This window comes from Passer montanus, unplaced genomic scaffold, assembly GCF_014805655.1.
Source record: "Passer montanus isolate IOZ18808 unplaced genomic scaffold, ASM1480565v1 scaffold35, whole genome shotgun sequence".
NCBI classification, from domain to species: Eukaryota; Metazoa; Chordata; class Aves; order Passeriformes; family Passeridae; genus Passer; species Passer montanus.
The window spans coordinates 712,618-736,989 of record NW_024368263.1 but is presented as its reverse complement, the minus strand read 5'-3'; the positions used below and the strand labels follow the sequence as shown (position 1 = coordinate 736,989).

The window sequence follows — 24,372 nt, the reverse complement described above, 5'->3', positions numbered from 1 at the left end:
CTTGGGTGTGATTGGGTAGGAGAGTCCCCAAAACACGGAGTGCTCTGTTTCAGAGCTGTGCTGGGTCAGCTGCTGCTCTGAGTGCAAGCCAGGCAGGGGCTTTGAGCTTTTGGGGCTGTGTTAGTAAGGATGTTGGGATGGAGTGGCTGGAATCCAGATCTGTCTGCTTCCAGCTTGGCCCCTGGCCCCACTCCAGAGCCCTCACTCCTGTCAGCACCAGGGCACTGCTGCAAGGCTACCTTTAGCCCCTGGCAGAGGGCCTGGCATCCAGAGCCAGTGTCCATCTCCTGAGCACTGCATTTAAGAGCCATGACTGGTATCAAACAGTCTGTGGGGCAACATCCAGCTTAACCACCACCCCCTTCTCTCAGTCTGCCAGGCAGCCTTTGCATTCCAAACTTTGCACCCTGAGCAGCCAGGCAGACAACAAGCTGCTGTGCTGCCCTGCTGTGATTCATCCTGGAGCAGGTCTGTCCTGTGGGCTGCCTCGCATAGCTCCATGGAAAAACCACCACGTGACCCTGTAATTAAAGACTCTCTTCATTCATTACGTAGTGAGAGGCTGCAGGGAGGTTGCAGCAGACAGAGCAGCCCTTCAGTCACGGGGCAGAGTGCTGGGTTGTGCAGGTGCCTCTGCCCAGCCCTGGGTGGGCTCAGCTCTGGGGGCACCCGGGAGCTTCAGAGACTCAGCTGCTCCCTCCTCACATCCCTCCTGGGCCTGCTGGAGCCCTGCTCTCTTCCTCCCTCCCTGGCAAACTCCTAATGAGGTCAGCCCTGGGGGCAGGAATGGCACAGGAGAGGTCACCTGTGGGTGGTTTTTAGGCACTTGCCCTTGGGGATGGGATGTCAGAGCATCATCCCACAGGAACACAGAGAACTCTGCACAGCCAAAGCAGCACACTCATTTTCTGATCCCCACTGGAGGCTTTATCCTCTCCATGAAAGAGCTCTTCAAGAGTAGATTTTGGAGTCAACAACTTGTATAGAAAATGAAAACAATTCAGAAATTATTCACAGAATTTTTACACAAGTATTTATTTCTGGGAATGGGCCAAACCTGAACTTTCTGGTGTTTGCACCAGTAAATTGATTCAGTAAATATCAGTACAAGAGCCCTAACGAAGTTCCAATTAGGAGCTGCCTCTTTCCAGAGGTGCCATGTAGGAGTGAGTGTCTCAAACCTGGTTTTCTGTACATGGGGGAGCCAGAATTGTGTTTTTAGGAAACAGCACTCTGCAGATATCTACACCAATTGTTTTCACAGAATTCACAGAATGACTAGGTTGGAAGAGACCTTAAAGATCATCGAGTCCAATCCATGCCCTTACACCTCAGCTTTTAAGCCTGGCTCACAAAGAGCTGAACCTTCACTTCTGCACCAAGCTGGTTTTCATTGAAGAAAAAATTGAAGAACAAAATTGCTATTCTTTGTGTTGAATATATCTCTAATTTTAAGGTTCATCATTCATTGATTGTAGTGGCTGTGGCTGCTCCTGCTGTGACATTGTGCACAATGCACCCTTCAGGAATAGCAAATTTCAACTTTGTAGTACTTTTTCTTAAATAATTCTAAAATAGAAGGATTTGCAATGTATTTTTATGGATTGAAACAGCTTCTCTGCCTTAACAGTCCCTATGAAAACATAATGCTTGTCTAAGGTAACATTGACTTAATCTGCTTTAAGTTGCATATTTTAGTTTGAAACTAAATGTAGACAATTCTTATTTAACCCTAGATCCAATGAAAATCTGTTTTAATTAAATAAGGTTGACTTGACATTTTTCAATTTTCTTGTGGAGACGAGGCCTAGGGCTGAGGAACAGGTTTTTGTTGTTTGTTTGACTGCTGTATTTGTATATTTTATATGATAAACATTGCACTAATAATAAAATCAATTTACTGTGTGGAGTTAAAGTGACAGAGAGCTCTGGTTATAGTTGAGGTTGGTGTAAAGTATGTTTTTAAAGGAGTAATGTAAAGAATCTTTCATTTAAATACATTAAACCTTTCAGTATCCAATGTCTTCCACAAGCTCCTTCACCAGTCTCTCACCTCCACTGAGCACCCCACTGTATAAAATCCATGTTTAAAAAGCAGAATATCTCTGCAACCTGTCTCAGTATGAGAAAAAACCCAACCCAACCCTGTTTGTAATGCCAGAAGTTGTTTCTTTATTTTCCAAGGCTTGAGCACAGGGCTGTGCTGCAACGGCAGTGACGCTCTTGGGCATGGCAGGGTGGGGTAGGCAGGTGCTTATTGATACCTTCAGGCTACAGCTAAAGATGACTGTGTTTTCTGGAGCATTCACACACCTGCACAGGTGGATTTGGTTTTAATAATCAGCACTGCTTGTCCTCTGGTTTTGGTGGCACACTTTTTAAAAAAAACTGTAGATCTGTGAAAGAAATGGGGATTTGTAAAATTAAAGTGAAACTTCTAAAGTGAAACCTGTAAAGTTAAGGAATAGTTCAGATCTTCTCTTGGCTGCATGTTCCAGCCTCCTAGTTTTCAATAAAAAAGGCATGTTCAGAATTTTGAAAATCAAATAATTTTGTCTCCATCCAACCAAACTAATTTTCTTCAGAAGATTTTTTCCTATTTTTTTTTAATCTGTGATTTTTTGGGTAAAGTGATTTTAGGTTAAGATTTGACATGGTGTTTGAGGAACTCTAGAGGAAGAAATGAAGTGAAACCTGGAATTTTGGGTAGTGTTTCTTTTGGGTTTTTATAACTGGTAAAAACCAGCAAGAAATGTAATGCTGGACCTGCTTTTTTGAACACACACACACACACACACACACACACACACTTGTTTCAGGAGCAGTTTTTATTCAGCATTTCCTAGTAAAGATTCAGCCAGTGATGGCACAAAACTTTACCAGATTCCCCCTAGATCAGTATTTCCTTTGTGGTATTTGTGTTTCTGATTACCAGTGCTGCACACTTCACCTTGTTTCCCCTGGCAGTGCCACCTCCCAGTGCCCACTGTTTGCTTCCTTTTCTGTGTCTCCAGACTTTGCAGTCTCACAGGGCAGTGCTCTGAGTCCCAGATGGAGGAAAAGGCCACCAGAGAGGTGTGACAGCTCAAGCTGCCCTGGCCAGCAGACCCTGGAGCATCTGTCCCTGTCCCTCACAAACCATTTGGTGCTGTGCCCATTTGGGACATTACACTGCAAAAATACATTTTTTTGTTTCACAGAGACTATCCAAATGTGAGGAGCTGCTGGAGGGGCCTCCTTCCCCCTTTTCCTTCCTGCACAGAGGTGGGAGTGTGCCCACAGCTGTTGGAAGGAGCTGGAGTGGCCACTTGCACTGAGGGAAACGTGCTGCAGCTTTGTAGAATTGCCTTCGGCGCCTGCTTGAGTGTTCCTGTAGAACCAGCAAATTCCATTTTTCTCATCAGTTGATGCAGCAATTTTCAAAACAAGCTGGGCAGCATTTTTAAATACTTTCATTGCAGCTTCTTTAGGAACTGGGAAATGTCCAACAATCCATCCATCTCTGCTGCATCGTTGTTCCCGAATTGGAATTTCACTTTCCCCCTTGTAGTGTTTATGCTCCTTTTACTCAAATCTCACCCATCTCTATAGCTACTGCTTGATTTTCTTTAGCAGCTTAAAATGAATTTAAACAGCCTTTTAACACTTCACTTCTCCAGTCATGGTATCTATCTTTTTGTTTAAAGCAATAGTACACAGTGATGAACAGCACATGGAAGTTTTAATTATTTTGTGATTATATCCACTCAAGGATATCCAGGCACAGATTGCTAATGAAATACAGCTCAGTGATCCCATTTCTTGTTAATGGGATCACCTTGTGACAAGTATTTTCTAAGGAAAATGATGCATTTGATAAATTTGATACCAGAAAGAAAATTGATAGAAAAATTGTTGGGAGTTTTTTTTGGGGTTTTTTTTAAGAGGCTGCTGTTTCTGCAGACATTAGTCATTTAATAAAGTTGTGCCATCTAGAGAGAGATTTATTCAGATTTTCTGTCTGGATGTTCAGATATACCAAGTAAAGACCCTCTGGGGAGCCCTGCACTCATACTTCTTGAACTGTAGCAATGTGTTTCTAGAACGATGTAAAAGAATTATCCTTACAGGTTTTGGGAGTTCTTTTACCTGTAGAAAAACATTATTGACTCCTGCATGTAGTGACTTGACAAGGTGGGATGGATTTAAAGTAAAAGAGAGTAGGTTTAGGTCAGATATCAGGGAGAAATTCTTCCCTCTGAGGGTGGGGAGGCCCCTGGAATGTCCAAGGCCACGCTGGAGAGGGCTTGGAGCAACCTGGGATGGAGAAATGTGTCCCTGCCCATGGCATGGCTGGAACAGGATGTTCTTGAAGGTCCTAACTTGCTTTGTGTGGATGTTTTGTGCTGTGGCAGTGGTCCCTGTGATGCTGAAGGCGCTGACGTACGACGAGAAGCGCGGCGCGTGCAGCGTGGGCTCCAACGTCAGGGACGCGGCCTGCTACGTGTGCTGGGCCTTCGCGCGCGCCTACGAGCCCGCCGAGCTCGTGCCCTTCATCCGCCACATCTCCAGGTGAGCTCGCCCCCCGCCCGTGGGACCGGGCCCTTTGCTGACCCACAGACTGGCAACTGAGAGTGTTTGAAAAACTTCCATTGCATTTTCAGTCTCGTGTGAAGGGCGAGACAATGCAGGTGTTATAATGCACGTCATCACAATCAGAAGCCAACTATTTCTTAATTACAATACACTACGTGTGTTTCTTAACCTATCAACTTTTACCACACCTTACCTTAAAGCCAATCATCTAAAATTACTCTTCGTGGGTCTAATACAGTGCATCTTCCATATTCTCTATCTCCATATATATCAATGTATATATCTATAGCCTATTTCCTAATTACAATACACTGTAAGTGTTTCTTCACCTATCAACTTTTACCATACCATACTATAAATACCTTAAAGCCAATCATCTAAAATTACTCTTTATGGGTCTTAATACAATGCATCTTTCATAGTTCTAGTTCTCCATATATATCTATATGATATTTCTTAATTACAATACATTATAAGCATTTCTTGGCCTATGAGATTTTGTCACACCATGCTGCAAATGTCTTAAAGCCAGTTATCTAAAATTACTCTTCCTACTACAATGCATCTTTCATAGTTCCATTTCTCCATATATATCTGTATCATATATATAATATATATAGATATCTAGTCTTTTTTGCAAGGCCATCCTTTGAAACTTGTTTCTAGCTCCATTTCTCTCTCAACAATGTCTGTCCTAGTCCATGGCATTTCCAAGTCCACATTTATCTCTAGGTTTGCATACAGGGGCACACTGTGTGAGCCTTCTGTCAGGTTTTGAGAATCCTCTACAAATCCATTTCCCACATTTTCCCCTCTCTCTTGAACTGAGCTGGGAAACTGATACAGGCCATTTTTGAAGTCTATTAAAACTTAAGGTGTCTGCTAACACATATGTTGAATGGCTTAAAAGTAAAGAATTGTGTATGGGTGGGATGGTGGTGATGTTAACATATCTATTTCCTTGTTATGTGGTGACTTCAATTCCCTCTGTTCACCTGATTTTCAAAGGAAAATCCAAAGAAATTCACTGTAAGGTGGATAAGAAAGATCAGTGGAGGGAGGCTTTGGCAGGGTGTCATCTTTTGCCTGCTTGATCCACGTTTTGTGTGACAGCTCAGTGACATCAGCTCAGGGAGTTTGAGAAGTTTAAGAGAGAGAAGATTTGGAACCTTAGTTCAGCAGAGGCAGAAATAACAAACCATTCTAAAATAGAGGAGGTGCTTTATGACGTCCTAAAGGGCTGGAAATATTAGGAGAAAACTTAAGGAAGAGGTTGTTTCTTACTTTTTCAGGTGTGTCTTCTTCCTGACAATCCATCCTGACAATCCAAGATTCATGGGACTTTGTCACATGGGTGTTGTGCAAGGAATAAAGTATTTTTTTATTGACCAGCTTACAGCTTGCAAATTGAGCAGGTTAAGTCTGAAAGGATAAAGTACACCTCAGCTCTGCTTCTACACAAATTATAATTTTCCTTTTGAAGTGTTCCAATTCAAAGATTATTCTGAATAGAAAATGAAACCACTTCCAGTTTCTGAAAGGGGCAAGAATCTTATGTGGCAATACTGAATTCTTAACACAGCACTTTTGAATAGTAGGGGTTTTATTATTACTAAGAAGATATTTGAGTTAAAGTTAACAAATACATGAGAGAATTTTTCCTCTATTGATGCCTTGTGGTTTTATAGAGCAGAGCAGAGTGCAGGATTTCACTTGAAATGAATGGAAGTGCCTGGTGTAATTCTTTTTCAATCCATGGTTTCTGTTTCAAAAGACTTTCAAAAGTAAAATCTTTTAAGAGATTTCCAAATCTGAGCTACTGCAATGGTGGACTAGAAGTTGCTGCAACCTTTCCCTTAATACTGTTGCTATTTTTGCAGATACAAACTGGTTTTACCTTTTTTCTTCTGTCCCGTGTTCTCTCTCCTCCTTGCCTGTGGGATTCTCTCTTTATTGTTTGGTCTTTTTGTTGGCCACACTCTGGCTGACATTTTGAGGTCTCTTAACGGGTGACTTGCACTGCAAACACACAGGTGGCTTCTCACACTTTCTTGGCACACTTTTAGTACAGCCACTGACAGCAGCTTTGTCTCCATCAGAAGGGTTTTGATCAGTGGTTATTTAGTGTTTTCTTCTTCAAAAGAACAGAAGTTTGGACTGTCTGTGGTCCTGAATATCTGCTTTAAGTTTTAGGGACTTCCTTGCTTCTAGATTGCTGACAGAACTATTTCAATCTCATCCAAAAGCCTTCTTTCCCCACACAGGGGCATTATAGTGGCCATTCCTTTTCTAAATCAACTCTCAAAGGTAGAATTGCCACTCCAAAGAGAAATGGTGAAAAAAAAATTCAAATAAAGTATGACACACAGTTTCACCTATTGTGTCAGCAAGCTGATAATTACACACGGCTTTTTTTTAAATCTAGCCTTAGGTGTGTCACTGTTTTACTTAAAGAAGAGTCATACTTCTAGCCACAAGCAAATTGTTGCTACCCTGCAAAAATGCAACACTCAGCATCTTGAAACAAAATGCATAATATCCATTGTGAGCTGAATTACACAGCAAAAACGTCTGCTTGGATAAGAATACACACTATTAGAGAAAAATAGTAAACACCTTCCAAAAGTGTGATGAGTGATTGCAGTGCTGAGCTGCTGGCTCTGCTTGGTGCTGGGGATTGCACAAGGTCTATCCTGCACTCATTTTCAGCTGCTGGAAGCACATGGGACCCACTTAGGTACCAAAATACCTGAACTGGGTCCTGCCCTACATGTCCTTAACAGCAGTAACAGATTAAAGTAGAGGGTGATTTGCAGGGGATTTTTTTCCTTTTCTTGTATCATTTTGTAATTGAAAGCCAATGTTCTTTCAGCAGTCAAGGAACATAAATATTTCACTTTGGACCAGTGAACAATCACTTTAAACTGCATGAAGTCAGATTGGTTTTTTAGTAAAATTTCAGACAGTGCTTTTAAATAAATCCTTCTCTCCATATTCACTGTCAGCTGATTCTTCCCTGGTTTTTTATGAATGTTCTCTTCAGTGATGAAAGTGGCAGAATATTGAAGTTGTAAACTTGCTATAGATCATGGATCAGTCGTTCCCCTTCCTGACCTTGCCACTCTTTTAAGAAAAAACAGAGAAAAAGTGAACACTTATTGGAAATACATGCCTGTGAATGTTTCTAATAGCACTTGCTTGTATTTTTCCATGTCAGTTTTTTTTTTCCCAATCCATATTTCAACAATATACACTTGCTCATCTGCTTAATGGTCTGTTAAAGTCTAGTTAAACTGGTTTCTAAAACCTTGCCTCATCTATTCAAACTACAGGACCACAAAAAGAAAATTCTTGGCAATATAGATGAAACTTCACTTCTTTTGCAGGACCTTGTTGCTGTTTTTTGAGATGCACCCACTGAAGTTGCTGTTCAAGCACATCATTATAAAAGCACTACTAGACTGAGCTTTGTTTCTCTCCCAGTCTCTACATGCTGCCTCTCTTTTTAAGCTTACCTATGAGGAAAGTGAAGCAGAATTTAATGACTTGGAAATGTGGGTAATTTGATTCCTGCCCCCTTGGGTGTGGAAGTTGCTGTCTGTGAAGTGGCAGGTGCACAGTAAGGAGCTGAACTGTTTTGTTTAAAACCTAAACAAAAAAAATAAAAATGAAAACATACTTGCATTCTGTAATAACAATTAGAGTGATTAAATGGTTGCTGGCTATCTGAATGTGTGGAGCTGTGAGGGTGCAGGTTCTTTTGCCTGTTGTGGCTGGTGTGGGGTGGTTTGGAGCTGGGATCTGTTGGGATCTGGGATCTGTTGAGAACTCGGGAGAAATGGATTTGTAAAGGATTCTCAAAACCTGGCAGAAAGCTCACACAGCCTTGTACATCTGTGTGCAAACACTGAGATGAAGTGTGCTGATTTAAGAAGGCCATGGAATAGAGATGACATTGTTGAGAGAGAGGTTGAACCAGAAACAAGTTTCAACAAGTTTCATAATATGACCTTGCAAAAAGAGCAGATATTTTAGAGAATTAGGCTGGTGTAGGGGAGTCAGGAGCTGGGATCTGTTGGGATCTGGGGTCTGTCTCCATGAGCAGAACACGCTGTGGGTGCAGGGCACCAGGGCAGGCAGCCTTGGCTTCCCCAGGGTGCTGCCTGCCTTTGGGAGGGGGGAGCAGGCAGGTGTGGCCCAGGATGGATGATGGAGCTTGCTCCAGGGCAGGATTGTCCTGCAGAACTGGGGAAATCTGAAGCATTGCTTTGAGCTATGTCTTGTACTGTGATGAAATATGGGAATGGCTTTCTGCTGTTCTGTTCCTGCAGAGCAGAGCTGAGTGCTGAAGGCACTTGGGTAAAGGCACTTCTGTATCACAGACCCTCTCCTTTCCTTTTTCTTCTTCTTTTCACAGGATTTGTAACTCCTGTTCTAAGCATTTTTCTTGCTCTTTTCCACATGTATTTCTTACACTTTGTCCACTTTACTTCTAATTTTTGCATTGGAATAACTCACTGAAGAGCACAGGAGGGTGGGTGGTGAACAGGATGTGTGGGAGCTCTGTGTGAGCTGGGTTGGAGGGACTGCAAAAGTAGCAGTGTGGAAATGAGAATGGTCACAGCATTTCTCCTTAGACCTTCTCCCAGATAAACAGGAGGAATTAAATCTGAGTCATCTGCAGTGTGGCTGGAGCAGGCCCTTGTGCTTGCTCCTTGCCCTGTGTGGCTCCTGCACTGGTGTAACACAGCTCCATGGGGTAAAGGGAACAGGAGAACTGCTCTGGTCTCAAAAATTAAAAAACCCTTGAGTCCAGATGTGTTTTCATCACCCAGCTCTCTGTGCAGCCGTCCCAGGCATGACTGGAGAGGTGCAGAAGGGGCTGTTTGCAGCAGCAGTGCTCAACAGACCCAAGTTTCACCTCCTTTTCTTGCTTGGGTTGTTCAGACCCACTTTGTTTGTGGTGGTTCTTGTGCCTTTCCCTTTCCTAATGTACAGCAGGGAGGAGAGTTTTCTCTCTTGTTACCACTTCACCCTTTTTAAGACTCAGGAAGGAAATTTTGGTTTTGTACCAAATAGGCAAGAGGTTTGAGAGTTTATTTTTCTCCTCCCACAGCTTGAGGGTGGCACACTGGGATTGATGGCAGCAGATTCCCAGGGGATAGCAGCAGGATCAGCTTCTTGCTGCTTGTGGCTAGTGGAGACTGGAAGTGCCTGCTGCAGGTGGTGAAAGGAATTCAGCTTTATTGCCTGGTACACCTTGTGCTTGTGAGCTGAGGGCAACTGGTGCTTGTGCTTATTTCTGTGTTCTGCTGCCTCTCACCTGGCCCACCTCTGCTCCCTGGCTCTTCCCACCTTGTCAGGGAAGAGAATGAGATGCACAAGGGCTGGGGAGTGCCCACTGACATACGTGGAGTACTTCTAACTTCCCCTGAAGCCAGTTACATGAGTCCTTGAGAGGATGGATATGAGGAAAGGGAGAATTATTAGCTGACTGATAAAATGCCAATTTACTTTTTAAGTCTGTGTTCATTGTGGACTTAATTCCTGTAATGCATGCAGGCTCCATATCCCTCAAGGAGCCAGAAAAGCTGTTCTATAGGGGCTGGAGGGTGTAAAGGAGCCAGGAAAGCTGTTCCATAGGGGCTGGAGGATGAAAAGGAGCTAGGAAGGGTGTTCCTGGGGACTGGGGGGTGTAAAGGAGCCAGGAAAGGTGTTTCCATAGGACTGGAGGGTGCAAAGCCATCCTCTGCTCCTCCTGGCAACAGGCAGGTGTGGTGCACTTGAGGCAAGTCAAGACATGATCCCTTGAGTAGCTTAAAAAAATATCCCACTTGGTTTGACATCAACAGTTTCTTTCTGTTAGGAAATCCTGGTGCAGTATCACATAAACTCCCACAGAGCAGACAGGTGAAGACACCTTAGAGGTGTTCCACCCTCTGCACTAAGCCTGGCTTTGGGGAGGATCTGCCTGCACTTCCAAGTGGGAATTAGCCTGAAAAGAGCATTTGTGCAGTTTGATGAGTTAGAGTGCTTCATTAAAAGGATTAACATGGAACAGTGAGTGCAGGATGATTGAGGACTATAACGGGGCACTGCTGGAATTCCTGGGGTTTTTATTTTGCTCACCCAGTGTTGTTTGCAGCACGGAGTGACTCAGGTGGCAGCACAGACAATATGCTGCTTTGCTGGCTTCACTTGCACAGCTTTGTCTTAAGGTAACAGAAGAGTAAGAAAAAATGGAAAACCACAATGTGATTATAAAATGAGCTCTTGTTTGATGCAGCGAGGGCAGCACTCAGGATTCTGAGCTTCTTGGTGTGATCAGGGGTTTTGTGTGGTTGGGGTTTTTCCCCCTCTCCAGAAAAGACCAATATTGAACTACTACATAACTGACAAATTACTGTTCCAGTCTGTGTAACCAGAAATGTCAGGCAGAAATTTGCTTCTCTTTGGTTTCAAGGATCATTTTCCTCCAGTTCCTTCAGTCTTGAAAGTTCTTTAATGAAAACATTTATGGGAGCTAGTCATATCATTAAAACTATATAATTCTTAAGTGTCCTTTTAAAATAATTTTTAAGTCTCTCTGTGTGCCAGAGAATTAGCAAGCATGGTATTGGTGCCTTGTGAAAGCTGGCCTAGAACAGAGTTAAAGAATAAAGTAGGGATTTATTAGAAGGCCTCAATGGATATATTTTGGGTAGTATAAGAGTAGCTAGGTTACACTTAAGATGGATTTAAAATGGTTATAAAATGGATGACTTGTTAGGGGGTCTCTCACTTTTATAAGTTCTGCTTCATTTGCATATTGGAGTTAATTGTCCAGCTACAGCTTCAGCCAAGGAAGTCCCATCCTTCTTGTTTTTCTCTCTTCAGCCCACATTGTTTGTGCTCTTGGGCTGAGATTTGGATCATTTGTCCTTGGTGCCCAGCTGGAGCAGGAAGTCTTTTGTCTCCCTGCTCTGTGCACAGAGCTCACCATCCCCTGATGTGAACCCAGACCCACACTGAAGCAGCACAGAATCTGAAAAACACAAAAGCCAAACCTGAGGCATCAGTATGAAGAGTGTACCTGAGCCAGCAGTTTCTCAGCAGTGAGCCATGTGTGCTGCTTCCTGATGGAATGCTTCCTGAGCACTGGCTCTTGCAGGCTCTGTTGTTTGGATGACCTCCTCTCTCCTCTTGTCTTTGTGGCAGAGGGGGATATTGCTCCTGCAGGTAGCAGTAAGAAAGCATTTACTGTCTTTAGAACCCTTTATTGGGGTTTGTTTTCATTTCATTCTGGCTTTCTGGCTCCTGTTTTCCCTAATGGAGATGAACTGAAATTACAGAGGCTGAGCTGACTGTGCATTTCAGAGAAGTGGAACAACACAGTATTCATCACTGTAGGGAACTGATAGCCACTACCCAGGGAAGTTTGATATTATCAGTGTAATTAATATCCTTATGCTGAAGCAAAGCTATCTTGAATTTACTTTTCAGCCAGTATTTATTTCCGGTTTTGCCTGGAGTCAATAAATCATGTAATGAAGAGTTTCAGGGTTTGAAAGGAATAATTTTCTGCTTAAATGATTCTCCTGAAGTGATGTTTATTTGTTGCTGAAGTTAATTGCATGCTGGAGGTGGATTTCTAAAGCTGCAGACTGTGTTCTGGGATATATTCTTTCTCCTGTGTTGTGTAGCACATCTTTGAGCAGCAGCTCTTCTGAGGCACAAGAATTCCCCCGTGCAGGGTCACCAGGCTTCATGCATGAAGAAATTGTTTAGTATAATAATCCATCTGTCTCTAAAGGGTCACCCTAAAACTGCTTTGCAGTTCATCTTGCAGGTTATTTTTTACCAGGATTTGCATGTTGTTTGATTTTTGTGCCTTGCAGGATGTGACTGTTCTTGTGCAGCTTTCCATTGCTTCACTTGGTGCTGTGTTTACTCCTTACACAAGACTTGCTGTACATTTGGCTATTGAGAAACTGTATTTCCAAGTTTTCATTTAAAATAGCACTGAGTCTCACATTGGACATGATTATGTCCAAGTTTTAAACCCCTGCTCTGTTTAAAACCTGTTTGTGTATTCCAGAAATGCCTTTGATACAGAGGGGTGGCAGTTGTGCTGTGGGGAGTCCACAGCAAACTAGAGAAACAAGCACAAAGTTACTTCAACTCAGATTCTAGTTCAGCCTTGTATTTCTAAATAATAAGCTCCTTAAAGGACATGCTGCCTGTTCTGCTTAGAAGGCTAAATGTTGAAATGATGGCATTGCACATTTCTTTTCATAAATTTGGTACTAATGCTCAGTGTTTTGTTTCCTCAGTGCATTGGTTATTGCTGCAGTATTTGATCGTGATGTTAATTGCAGAAGAGCTGCTTCTGTAAGTTACCACATCCAGCTTCCATCTCTGTTATTTTGTTCTTTTCATTTAATAATTTGTAGAGTTAATTATGTAAAACTAGAGTAGAGAAGCAAAATATTATGTTGGGAGCAAAAAAAACCCTGTTTTTTTAAACCCTTAGAAGTATCTTGTGAATTTAGATGTTAAATTATATAACCCACAGATGCACATTTGGATTTATGGCCACAGTGAACAGTGTGCTGTAGTCTTGTCATGATGATCAAGATAAAGTATCTAAGAAAGGATTATTTAGTATTTTTTAGTCACAAGATCACAGACAAAAGGGTCCTACATAATACACAGATAGTGGCTTTTGTACACATTTCCAAGCTGGGGGATTTTATGAGGTTACAATTTCCTGATTGTGCATCAGCTGTTACTCTTTAATCATGGTAAACTGAAAATTTCTAGAATAATCTCTCTCCTTCAAACATATTTAGCTGTTATATAAAACTCTTTACATAGGACTGGGAATTTTTAAAAGTGACTAGTCTAGTCACAAGATCACAGACAAAAGGGTCCTACATAATACACAGATAGTGGCTTTTGTACACATTTCCAAGCTGGGGGATTTTATGAGGTTACAATTTCCTGATTGTGCATCAGCTGTTACTCTTTAATCATGGTAAACTGAAAATTTCTAGAATAATCTCTCTCCTTCAAACATATTTAGCTGTTATATAAAACTCTTTACATAGGACTGGGAATTTTTAAAAGAGTGACAAGTTCATTAGTCAGATACTGTTAGGCAGTGAATAGAACTGATACAAAATATATTCTGTGGAAACCTTCTCTAGAAAATATTGATGCTGTTGAGAGTTGAGAGGAGTGTTCTTAAGAGAAGTGATGGAGAATTACAGATATCTATAGGTACAGAATTTGAGAAGAAAGAATGGGTGTCTTATCAATGAGAATTTAAATTCAATGTTGTAGACATTGAACTTGCTTTCTTTAAAAAAAAGTGTGAATTGTATCTTTTAACAGAAAAACCAAATTATCTTATTCAAATGTAAAAAACTCCACCCTCTAACTGTAGGAACTCAAACCAGAACCAAAGAGTGTCTGCCAAAGAACTGTGTCTCTGTTCCTGACAATAAATTTCACTGTGAATGTGTTGAAAAAAAAAAGAAAAGAAAAGAAAAAAGACAATCTTTGCAATATGCACATTACCAGGTCTGTCTGACTTCTTGACTGAAATTTTGCAAAGTGCTGTGTTTAGAACATCAGGAGGGTTTCTCAGGGATACCTGGCTAGCATCCTCACTTTGTGTAGCCACACCTGTGCTGCTGCTGAAGCTGCTGAATGAAGCTGCAGTGTAATAATTGCTGGGGAAGTGAGTCAGTGCTTGAGCAAGCCCAGCTCAGCTCCTGGCTCTGAAGGAGCTCAGACCAGAGCAAGCCAAGGTGCTGCAGATTGCTGAGCAGTGCTAGAACCCTTCCCTTGCTGTACAACTAACAAATATCAGCAATGCTACTTCCCCCAGACTTCAGCTCCTGCATTTTAGAAACTGCAATTTGCCATTCTTGGCTAATTTAAGTCCCTTTATTCAAATCAGTTCCTCAGAGGAATTTCTTTTCCTGAGAGCTGCATGAACATTAGGGAGCATAGGTGGTGAAAAGTGAATTATTTGTGTGATGCCCAGGAATTGTCCTCAGAATCAAGGTTTATATAGACACCAAGGAGAAATCTTTATAGCACAATTGCCACGACAAGTGTGCTGCTTAGCTTTGGTGGCTTGATTTAATATCAGTGTGTTTCTACACATAAATTGGTAGTTTGGCCATGAGCTGTGTGCTAAACCAGCCAGACTCAAGCTGAGAGCTTAGTGCAGCCCGAGTATCTGCATTTCTAATTACAAAACCCAGCACATTTCTCCTCACTTTCCTCTTCTGCTGTAGCCCAGGCTCCTGAGCTGTCTGCAAGTCAGCTACCTCCAATCTCATTAATTTTTTCACTAGTTCTTTCTAAATCAGAGCTGGTCAAAATTTGGAATAGTTGTTTAATGGATATTTATGAAATTACTAAAGCCTTTTCTCTTATTTTAGAAAGGCAAAGAAATATTTTGTGTTTATCAGCCATTATTACAATTCGGAAGAAAAATACCTGGGAGTGCTAAATATTTCCAATCATTATTACAGTTAAACACATATTTAAATAAACAACAGGTTTTACTAGATTTTCCATCTCTTACAATATGTAATATATTATAATGCAGAGCACCAATAAAATAAAATGGTGAATAGAGACATTTTGAACCCTGAGGTTAGAGAGAATAGAACAAGACTCTGCTTTTGAAGCTCAACAAGCATTCTGGGCTGGCTTGTGCAACTCTTTCATGAATAATCAGTATAAGGAATAATCAGATGAATAAGTGATGTTGAATTGGACTCTATTCAGCTCTGACATCTCAAAGAGAGGCTTTTTTTTCCTCTTGTTTGACTGATAGTATTTAAAATACCTGGTTTTAAACTAAGTGTTTTTAGAGAATGTTGTAATATAATTTCTTCAGTTTTTGTGGGAAAGAAGAGTGTTCAGGTTGGTCACCCTGGTTCTGCTCTCATGGAATCTTTAAATTAGTGTCTTTGTATCCAGTTTTTCCATCTCAAGAAGGGGATTGTATAAAAACTGAAACATTTCTCTCACAAAACACTTGAAGAATCTGGCATCTCTTAAGAATATGGCATTTTTTTGGAATTTCAGGGCTTTACAGATTTTGTATCATTTAGGCACTTGTCTGAGCAGCACATTTTTAAATGACACTGTAATGCAGTGGTTGAACTGTGAAATCCCTTGGATGTGATGGAGAATGTCATACTCACTGAAATATGCCTGTGCTGAGTAAAAAAGTGTTTCAGTAGCATAAAATATAGAATCATCCAAGTGGGAAAAGAGCTTTAAGATCATCAAGTCCAGTGTTAACCCAGCACTGCCCGGTCTGTCACAAACCTGGATACACCAGAGTTATCAGAGTTATCTGCATCCCAAACATATCTTTTTTTTGGTGGAATGGGCTAAAAGATGATCACCTAACTGCCTTCTTTCCACCAAGGGGGAGCTCAGAGCTGCACAAATAACTGCCTACAGCTTGATGAGATCTGCTTGATCTCCAGAGGGTGCGTGGCATAAAACGCAGCCCGTGCCTGCAGTAATGCACTGAGGGCAGCAGAAACCAGGACCTAGAGCTGGAAGAAGAAAGAAATGAATGGTGCAGAGTGACAGGCACCCTGTCCTGGAGTGAGGAGAGGAGGGGAAGAGCCTGTGGCAGCAGCTGGGCTGCAGCAGCAGCAAGGAGCAGCCCCAGGCACCGCTGCAGCCCCAGGCACCGCTGCAGCCGCAGCTCCTGCCCCAGCCCGGCTGGGTGTGCTGCCCAGGGGCACTGCTGGCAGCAGGTGGGCTGTGCCAGGCTGTGCTCCATGCCCTGAGCTGCCTGCAGCAGCTGGAGCTGCCTGGGCAGGCGTGCAGGGGCTGCAGGCAGCAGCCTGAGCAGGCAGCAGCAGCCCGGGAGGCTCCGGCTCCGTCCCGGCTGGCGTCAGCCCTTGCTCCACCTGCAGAGTGGGATCCTCCTGGGGAGCCAGCTGAACCTGTTGTTGTCACAGGTGGATTACCACAGGGCTGCTGGAGTTGTGCAGGAAATACAGAAGCTCTGGCTGTCCAAATTCTTGTGGTGTTGCAGTAAACATTGGAGCTTCTCCCCTGTCCATTAAGTATCAGCTAATGAGTGTTGTCCATCCCTGGAAAGCTGTGTGTGCAGAGAGAGTGGCAGTGCCAGGGAGAAGTGTCCAGATCACAATGATCTCCGCTCCCTTAAGAGTTAAAATTGACAGAAACTCTTTTGGTGCTTAGGATTTTATGGCCTTTAAAGGGATAAAAATAATTGGCTTTTTTTTGTGAAAGAAAATTCAAATAGGGAATTAAGCAGATTTTCTTCTGTATGCCATACAAGTAGACAGATACATTTTCTGGTCGTTTTCATTGCATTTTTGCAAGATTTTGAGTTTATTTAGTGCAAAATACAAGAGATTTACATGTATTTTGTCTTCAAATTTAACAAGCTCAGTGTTTCAGCATGCTTTCAGACACATACCCTGTAGATAAATATTGCACTCTTAATGTTTTTTCCCAAAGTTTTCATTTACATTAAAGAATTAAGCTTTGCTGAGTCTTAGCAAATGATGTTGAAGTCAGACAAGAGTGAGTTGCCTCAGTTGCTGTTTTCTGCAGGCACTGACTTTCCATCCCAGGGCCAAGCCTGGTGTCACTGCTCCCAAGCACTTGTGTGGGTGTGACAAGTTTAATAAACCTGAATTCTCAAACTGCTGCCAGGCAACGTAGGGCTCCAGGAACAGAGAACGTGGAGATGCAGAAACAGAAAAGCCCTGCAGGCTTGTTCTACTGACAAAGTTTACTTTATTTAAAACAGAAAAGCCATGGGTCATTTATATTGTTGTGTGTTTTGAATTCATCATCTGGTGTTTATCAAAAAGCAAACCTGACTCGTTTTGGTGTGTTTGTTCTCTGTTCCTCAGGCTGCCTTCCAGGAGAATGTTGGGAGACAGGTATGGTGACTTCCCTGCATCTTCATTCATTTGTGCCTTGGAGCTTACTGTAAGCATGGAGTACCTAAAATCAAAATTAGACACCGTGGCTTTGGAAAAATTGAGGGGAAGAATGTCACAAAATAATTGTTTTCATTATGAACAGCAAGTTCTTGTGGAATGCTTTTCTGAGGTGTGAGTTTTATTTTAGCATTCCGGTTTGGGAAGAAAATGAGCTTACTGGTAATTTTCAGTCCTTCAGAAAAGCAAAACCAGCATTTGAGCTGGTTATTGTACACCCTGGAAACTACTGTGCTTTTAAAGCAGGAAAAGTGCAGGGATTTTTTTGTTTGTTTGTTTTTTTGGGGGGTTTTATGGGGTGGCTTTTTAGGTTTTCTTTGGTTTTTTGGTTTGGTTTGATTGATTTTCTAGTTTTCAATAGAATCAGACCAGCTGAAGTGGGCTGTGCAATCATTGCTGTAGTTGGTGGTTCCACAGTAAACAAGGCTCCAGACTCAGTTTTTAGGCTTGTGTCTTGTATCATCTAGATATTTTGAGAAATCTGGTACTTTTGGAGGTACCCAAGTCCTTTGGTAAAAAGTATTGTGGTATGTTCCCATGTAACTTAGCAACATTTAAGTAGTTAAAATCCTCAAGACAGCTTTGATTTTCAGGCTTGGAGGAGAAGCAAAAAGGGTAAAGCCTTGGATTTACTGGTTTCTTACCAGGAATTAATAAATCTGAATATACAACTAAGAGAGAGAACGTGTGGGGAGGGATGGTTCAGACAGTGTATTCCTGTGAACAGAGCAGGACATGTGAGCATGGTTAAAGCAATTTTGGTATCAATAAGCTGCTCTTTCAGGGATCTTTGTTAAAATGCTGTCACATGCCAGCATTCCTGAAAAATTTCTGTGCCAGAATTTTATTCGTTTAGAACTCTGGCTGTTAAACCATCTGTTCATGTATTTCTAGACAGAAGTAAGTTAATAGCAGAGAAAGGGTGCAGGAAGACTGGGAAGAATAGAGGAGGGATTTTTGGTGACCTGACCCAGCTGGGTCTGTGATAAACAGAAGCCAGGGTGGCTCTTCTGGGTCTGCAGTTCCTGCCCTGGAGAGGTTGGGCATCACACAGCAGCCCAGCCTGATTGCAGTGTGAGTGCTGAACAAAGTAAATAACACCTTAGCCTGACTTGGCTCCAGGGGAGAGAGGGCTCCTGGCTGCTGCACGTTTAGAAGTGCTTCCATCTAGCAAAAATTTCGTGGGTTTTTTTATTTCTGAATTAGAGGAGTGCAGTCCATGTTAGATTACAGCCAGAAAGGTTCCTTACAGACTTTGCTTTGACCCACAACTCAAATGTGTCATCACATGATGATGATTTCAGCCCTTCTGTTGGGACATCAGCAGTGAAACATTGAGTTTTCATGGCATGGAGGAACTGTCAGGCTCCTGCTGGTTCCTGCAGAAGGTCAGAAGTTTTACTTGCTGAACCATTCCTTGGTGCCCAGGAAAATGGTTATTTAATGAGCAGATCCACCCTCTGGAGTTCACAGTGTGTTGAAAGAGACAACCTCTCTCTGAATTGGAAGGAGCTGAAACATATTCTCCACCTGAGGTAATAAGGCTGATACTAAATAGGTGGAGAAAAAGGTTGGCCTCACTTGTTCCCTGGTTCTGCCTCCTTCAGCTTTGTAATTGCACATGTCCCAAATCAGAGCTTGCTGATGGCCACAGGAGAAGGCATTGCAAGAATGCCACTTACACTGTGTGTCAGTGGGAGCTTTGAAAAATCTGAAGAATTTTTTTGAGCATAAATCATGAGAAATGCAGATACTTCTAATAACACCAACTTCTATATTGGAGGAGTTTGAAGTGTTCTGGGAGAAGAGCAGCTCTTGGCTGTTCCTGTAAAGCCTGACTGGCTGTGACCTCTGTGTTCCTGAAAGCAGGAATGATGCTGTCTCACCAACAGGCTTGGTGGCACCGTGCCCTTTGTGAGAGGGCATCCAACTGGCACACACAGCTGGGGAACAAACAGCAAGGTCCAGCTGGCAGCTAGAACTCAAATTGTTGGCTGAGATTTTCCTTGTGGTGTGTGAATCTTTCTGTCTTCCATTGTGTGGCCTGCTCTTTGGCCTTACATCGTCCTGAGATGTTTCTCATGTACCTTTCTGCCCCTAATCAAGGTTTCATGAGGCTTTTGGACAGAGCATTCATTTTATCTTTGAGTTACCATGACTTGCAGGCTTGGATAAGCCATAAATACTCTGTCCTTGCTCCAGTCAGATTTCAGGCCTTGTTTTTTGGGAGCACTGGAATTCTGCTTCCCAGAGCAAGACCTTGGCAGCAGCTGGCAGCTCCCACTGCTTCCAGGATGAACTGCTTCAGTGATTCTCTCTGATGGAGAGATACTTCCCACTAGTTTTGCATGGCTGGATCCTAATGTGGAAGGGATGAGTGAGCTGTAAACAAAGCTGCATCACATCCCAAACCTGTACTTCCAGGGAGCCTCATTGTTTTAATACCCTCTGAGTGTCCCTTTTGGAGGTGAGTGGAGCCAGTGTCAGCTGGCTCGTTTCCATTTGTTTTTCATCGTGGCTCATGGGTGCTCTGCTGCCTCTGCTGATGCTCTGTCAAACCAGCCAGAGCCAATAAAATTCTGAATATCTGAATTGGATTGTTTGCATACAGAAATGGAGATTTCTAAGTGGAAATCTCATACTTTGAAAGATAATTTATCTTCTAGAAGCAGACTGCTTTGAGAAGTGATGGCAGAAGTGGGATCCCTCAGTAGGATTCAGTGTTTCAGGCTTTGCTGGGAACCAGTGTTCATTTTAAAAACAAACCAATCCCATTTTTTAGTTTATTAATGAGTCATAAAATAGAAGTGTAAGTAGAAACTCCCGTGCACTCTACACGTGATGCACCTCTTGGTGCTTAAATCTCTAATTTTATATTTCATTAAAGTCACCTTGTGTCTTCACATAAACTGGGAACATGTTTATGTTTATCTAAACCCTTCTAGAGGAATCATCTTTGGGTATATACATAGTCATGCATTAGCCAAATACATATTTTGGTATGGCTGGGAGGTGTGAAGGGAGCTGTTGCATAGGTTACTGCCTGCTGCCATTTGCTTGGGCTGTTTATCATTGACTCACAAGCACAGTGAGGTATTTTGCTGTTTATATATTCAATATCCTTTATGTCTCTAGTGCAAGTGATTTTACTATAAATTAAAATGTATTTTGTCAGTGCTTGGGAGAGTAGCAGGAGGTTTGTTTTCAATCATGTTGTCTATTTGGAATGTATTATACATTTTAAAACAATATTTTGTTTGTAGGGCACTTTCCCCCATGGCATTGACATTCTGACTGCAGCTGATTATTTTGCTGTTGGTAACAGAGCTAACTGTTACTTGACTATAAGGTAAGTTTCCAATTTTTAATTTTCCAAAATATGAATGACCTCTTGTACCTAATGAAATTTTTATCTGATTGCCTCACCTGTTTCATTCTGATGGTTTTAAGTAAATCAAAATTGTTGTTTTATTTTTTTGATGACTGGTTATCATGTGTGAGGCAGAGGGAAAACAGGGCCATGATTTCCTTGGCGACGAGGAGGAAGCAGCCAGGAGGTGTCACAAAAATATCTAAGCTGCTCAAGGCTGGACAAGATGAAATTTGGAGAGTTGTAGTCAAAGGAAAGGCTGTTATGATGGCAGACAGACTCTGATATGGGGAAAAAATCAGGTTCTACCCATTGTAAATGAACAAAACAATGAAAGTTTGCCCAAGTTGTTGAATGTTACTATAATATTTTCTGAAAAATCCCTTCGCCAGGATTTTTTGTCCTGAGAAGCTGAGAAGTCTCAGAGGAAAAGAAAAACTATTATCTGATTTGCTTCTCCTGTTTTGCTGCTTTAAAATGTGGCAGGTGCATGTTTGATTGGTTCCATGTGAATTGTTTTTGCTTAATAACCAGTCATGGTCCAGCTGTGTCGGACTCTCTGAGGAGTCACGACTTTTCATTATTCATTCTTTTCCAACCTTCTGATGTATCCTTTTCTCTATACTTTAGAATAGTTCTAATATAGCATTTATTTTAATATAATACAATACCATAATTAATAAATCAACCTTCTAAGAATATGGAGTCAGATTCATCTCTTCCCTCGTTCTGGGAGCCTCACAACCACAACAGTTGAATTGTGGTCTGTGCATAGACCTTGAGCTCCAGTGCTTGTGCCAGCTCAGTGGAAAGCTGGCCACAGCGTGCAGTAATGTTTGAAAAACCCAACTGATCTCTGCAGTGCAGTCTGCAAAGAGCAGCTGGAAGTACCCAAACTGGGGTGGTTATAAACCTGGAACACAGAGTCAGCTCTGGAAACACAGAGGTGCTGACATCAGGGGAGTTGGGAGCCAAACTGGATGGCCAGAAGGAGCAGAATATTGCATTTCCTCACGAGGAAATGACGAAGAGCAGGGGCTGGTTGTGGCTTGAGCTGTCTCAGACAGAGTCTGTGTCCAGAGCCAGGGTGGGGAGAGCAGCCCAGCAGCATGAGGGTGAGTCAGCCCTGGTGGAGACAGGGCAGGACATTGCCCCGTGGGGCTGCTCAGGAGCCCAGCAGCTCCCAAAGGCTGGAGCAGATGATGTCCTTGGGGCCATCAAAAACTGCACACAGGTACATGGTGGGTCCTGCTCCACTGCCAGCCTTGTGGCTTCCACTTGTTGTAGTTGAGATGGAGACAGTCCAAAGCAACACACTCCATTTTCAGAAGGCTTCAAACTGTTTTTATTCTAGCATGTATGCTTTTTATACATTCTTACAAAACTCATCAGTTTATTCATTGGTCAGGAAAGACAAAGTGCTCATTGGAATAGACAGTTGCAAGTTTCTTTTATTTATCCTTCTTTCTTTCTTGGTTTTTATGTCAATGACCTTGGTAGAAAATCCTTTCAGGGGTAAGCATGGATCCTCTGATCAAACTTCTCTCTGGCTCGCATGAGTCACTGTAAAACCTCTTCCACATCCAGTGAGAGGTTTTTAATTCATACTGGAACCCTCTGTCTTCACCTAGACTGGTTTTTCACTGATCTGTCCACCTCTGCATTGTCCTTTTAGTGCAGAATCACTTCAGTCTGCTCATCCCTTCACCTTTTACCCACTGGCAGCCCTCCTGGGGTCCCCACCCTCCTCCCACAGCCTTCCCCAGAGCTGCCTCCTACGGGGATGGGGCAATGCAGGAGCCTGTATTGCCCTGCTGCTCGAGATCCCTGGGGTGGCATCCACGGCACTTCTGCAGCTCTGGGCTTTTGTACTAATACAGAATTGAAAACATTCAGAAGTGACAAAGCTGGTCTTACTTCCTCTCTTCTATAATTCTTCTATTTTCTCTCTGGCTTGGAGGCTGATTATGTTCTTCTGACTTTTCAAGAGCTGAATTGGTAATTTAAATTTTTTTTTTCTTACTTTTTTCACTGTGATTTCCAGAGTCTTTGTAGGAGTGCCACTTACCTAAGTGAAAATATTTTTACTGTTGATTTCTTTCTTTGAACTGTTCAGCAAGAGGAATAAATTTGTAAATCTTTTTATAAATAGCCTTATGCACTTAGAAGCTTGATTCTCTGAAGCCATCTTCAGTGCCATTAATCAAACTAGTTTTTTGTAAAATATTTGCCATTCACTATATTACTTCCAAAACACTACACTGCTCTTCAAGCAGCCTGTCATTATTCAGGTCAATACTTAAGTTACTTGGCAATTTCCTTATTTTTCCCTGAGTAACATTAAAGAAAAAGGCACCCAGGTATATATTTGGCTACTCAGAAAACATGTACCATGATAATGTTGAGCAATAAAAGCTCATTAAAAACAAGTGTCAATTTCTGCAGCTGAATTTGGTTCATAAATGATGGTGATGTTCCAGTAAAGGGGCAGTATCATGTATATTTACAAATATTTGTGTGTGTGTATAAATAGTTGTTTAGAGCCTTTCAAATCTAAATATTTTAGTGCAGGTTTATCACACTGGGTGCCCTTTTTGCTCATGGTATTTGGAGGATTCAGCTCAAATATCATAATACATTTCTGAGGATGGAAGGTCAAGGAAACCTATTTTATATGAACTAGCAGTAAAGAGATGATGTGATTCCAGGAGTTCTGAGCTTGGTACAAGCAGAGTTGAGGAAAAAGCTTCTTAACCTGAGTGGGGTACAGAAATCCAACCAGCACCATCATCAGGAAATACAGACCTGTGTGCAAGGATTCTTGCATTAAATTCTCAGTAGGGCACAGAAGGTAGTTAAAGATAGTTATAAACTAAAACTAAAAGTGGGATTTAGCTACACCTGTGACCCAAGAGATTGATTTTAGCTGGGAAAGGAAGTGCAATTAAAATGGTTGGCAAGAGTGGTGGGTGCTAAAACTGGGACTCAGAAAAGCAACTACAAAGTAGAGATGGGAGCTCAAACATGGCAGGGGAAATGTGTCTGCATTGTGTGTTCCTGCAGAGGAGGGACAGGACCTAGAGATATCAATTATATATTTATTTCTATTTTATTTTATATGTTTATATTCTATTATATTTATATATCTCTGCTGGCATCAACAACAATTTGAACCAAGTGTCAAATCCTTCTCTAGGGCTCAGTGGAGGGTGCTTCTGTGTGCAGTGTTGGTTCAGGTAACTGAGGTGTGGCTGTGGATTTAAGGATTCCCTCTCTGTTGAATTCCATAGATACCAGGATGGAACATGTGGCAGTATTTGGTTTTTCTGTTTGTTTCCTTCTGACTGCACACAGGTATATCAATGGAACACCATTATAGCTGCAAAGTTATAAAATCACTCAAAAGATCTGAACAGGTGA

The 24,372-nt window shown here is 42.1% G+C and overlaps 1 protein-coding gene across 1 annotated transcript in view; it reads left to right on the top strand.

Annotated features, from left to right (window-relative positions):
* The window catches only part of TBCD (tubulin folding cofactor D), a 108,805-nt gene that overhangs the window by 41,703 nt on the left and 42,730 nt on the right, over nt 1-24,372 (top strand). The window contains exons 14-17 of the mRNA XM_039716036.1: nt 4,395-4,551; nt 12,888-12,945; nt 17,493-17,522; nt 20,846-20,931. Coding sequence (XP_039571970.1) covers nt 4,395-4,551; nt 12,888-12,945; nt 17,493-17,522; nt 20,846-20,931 — 331 coding nt within the window. The remainder of the gene's footprint in view (nt 1-4,394; nt 4,552-12,887; nt 12,946-17,492; nt 17,523-20,845; nt 20,932-24,372) is intronic.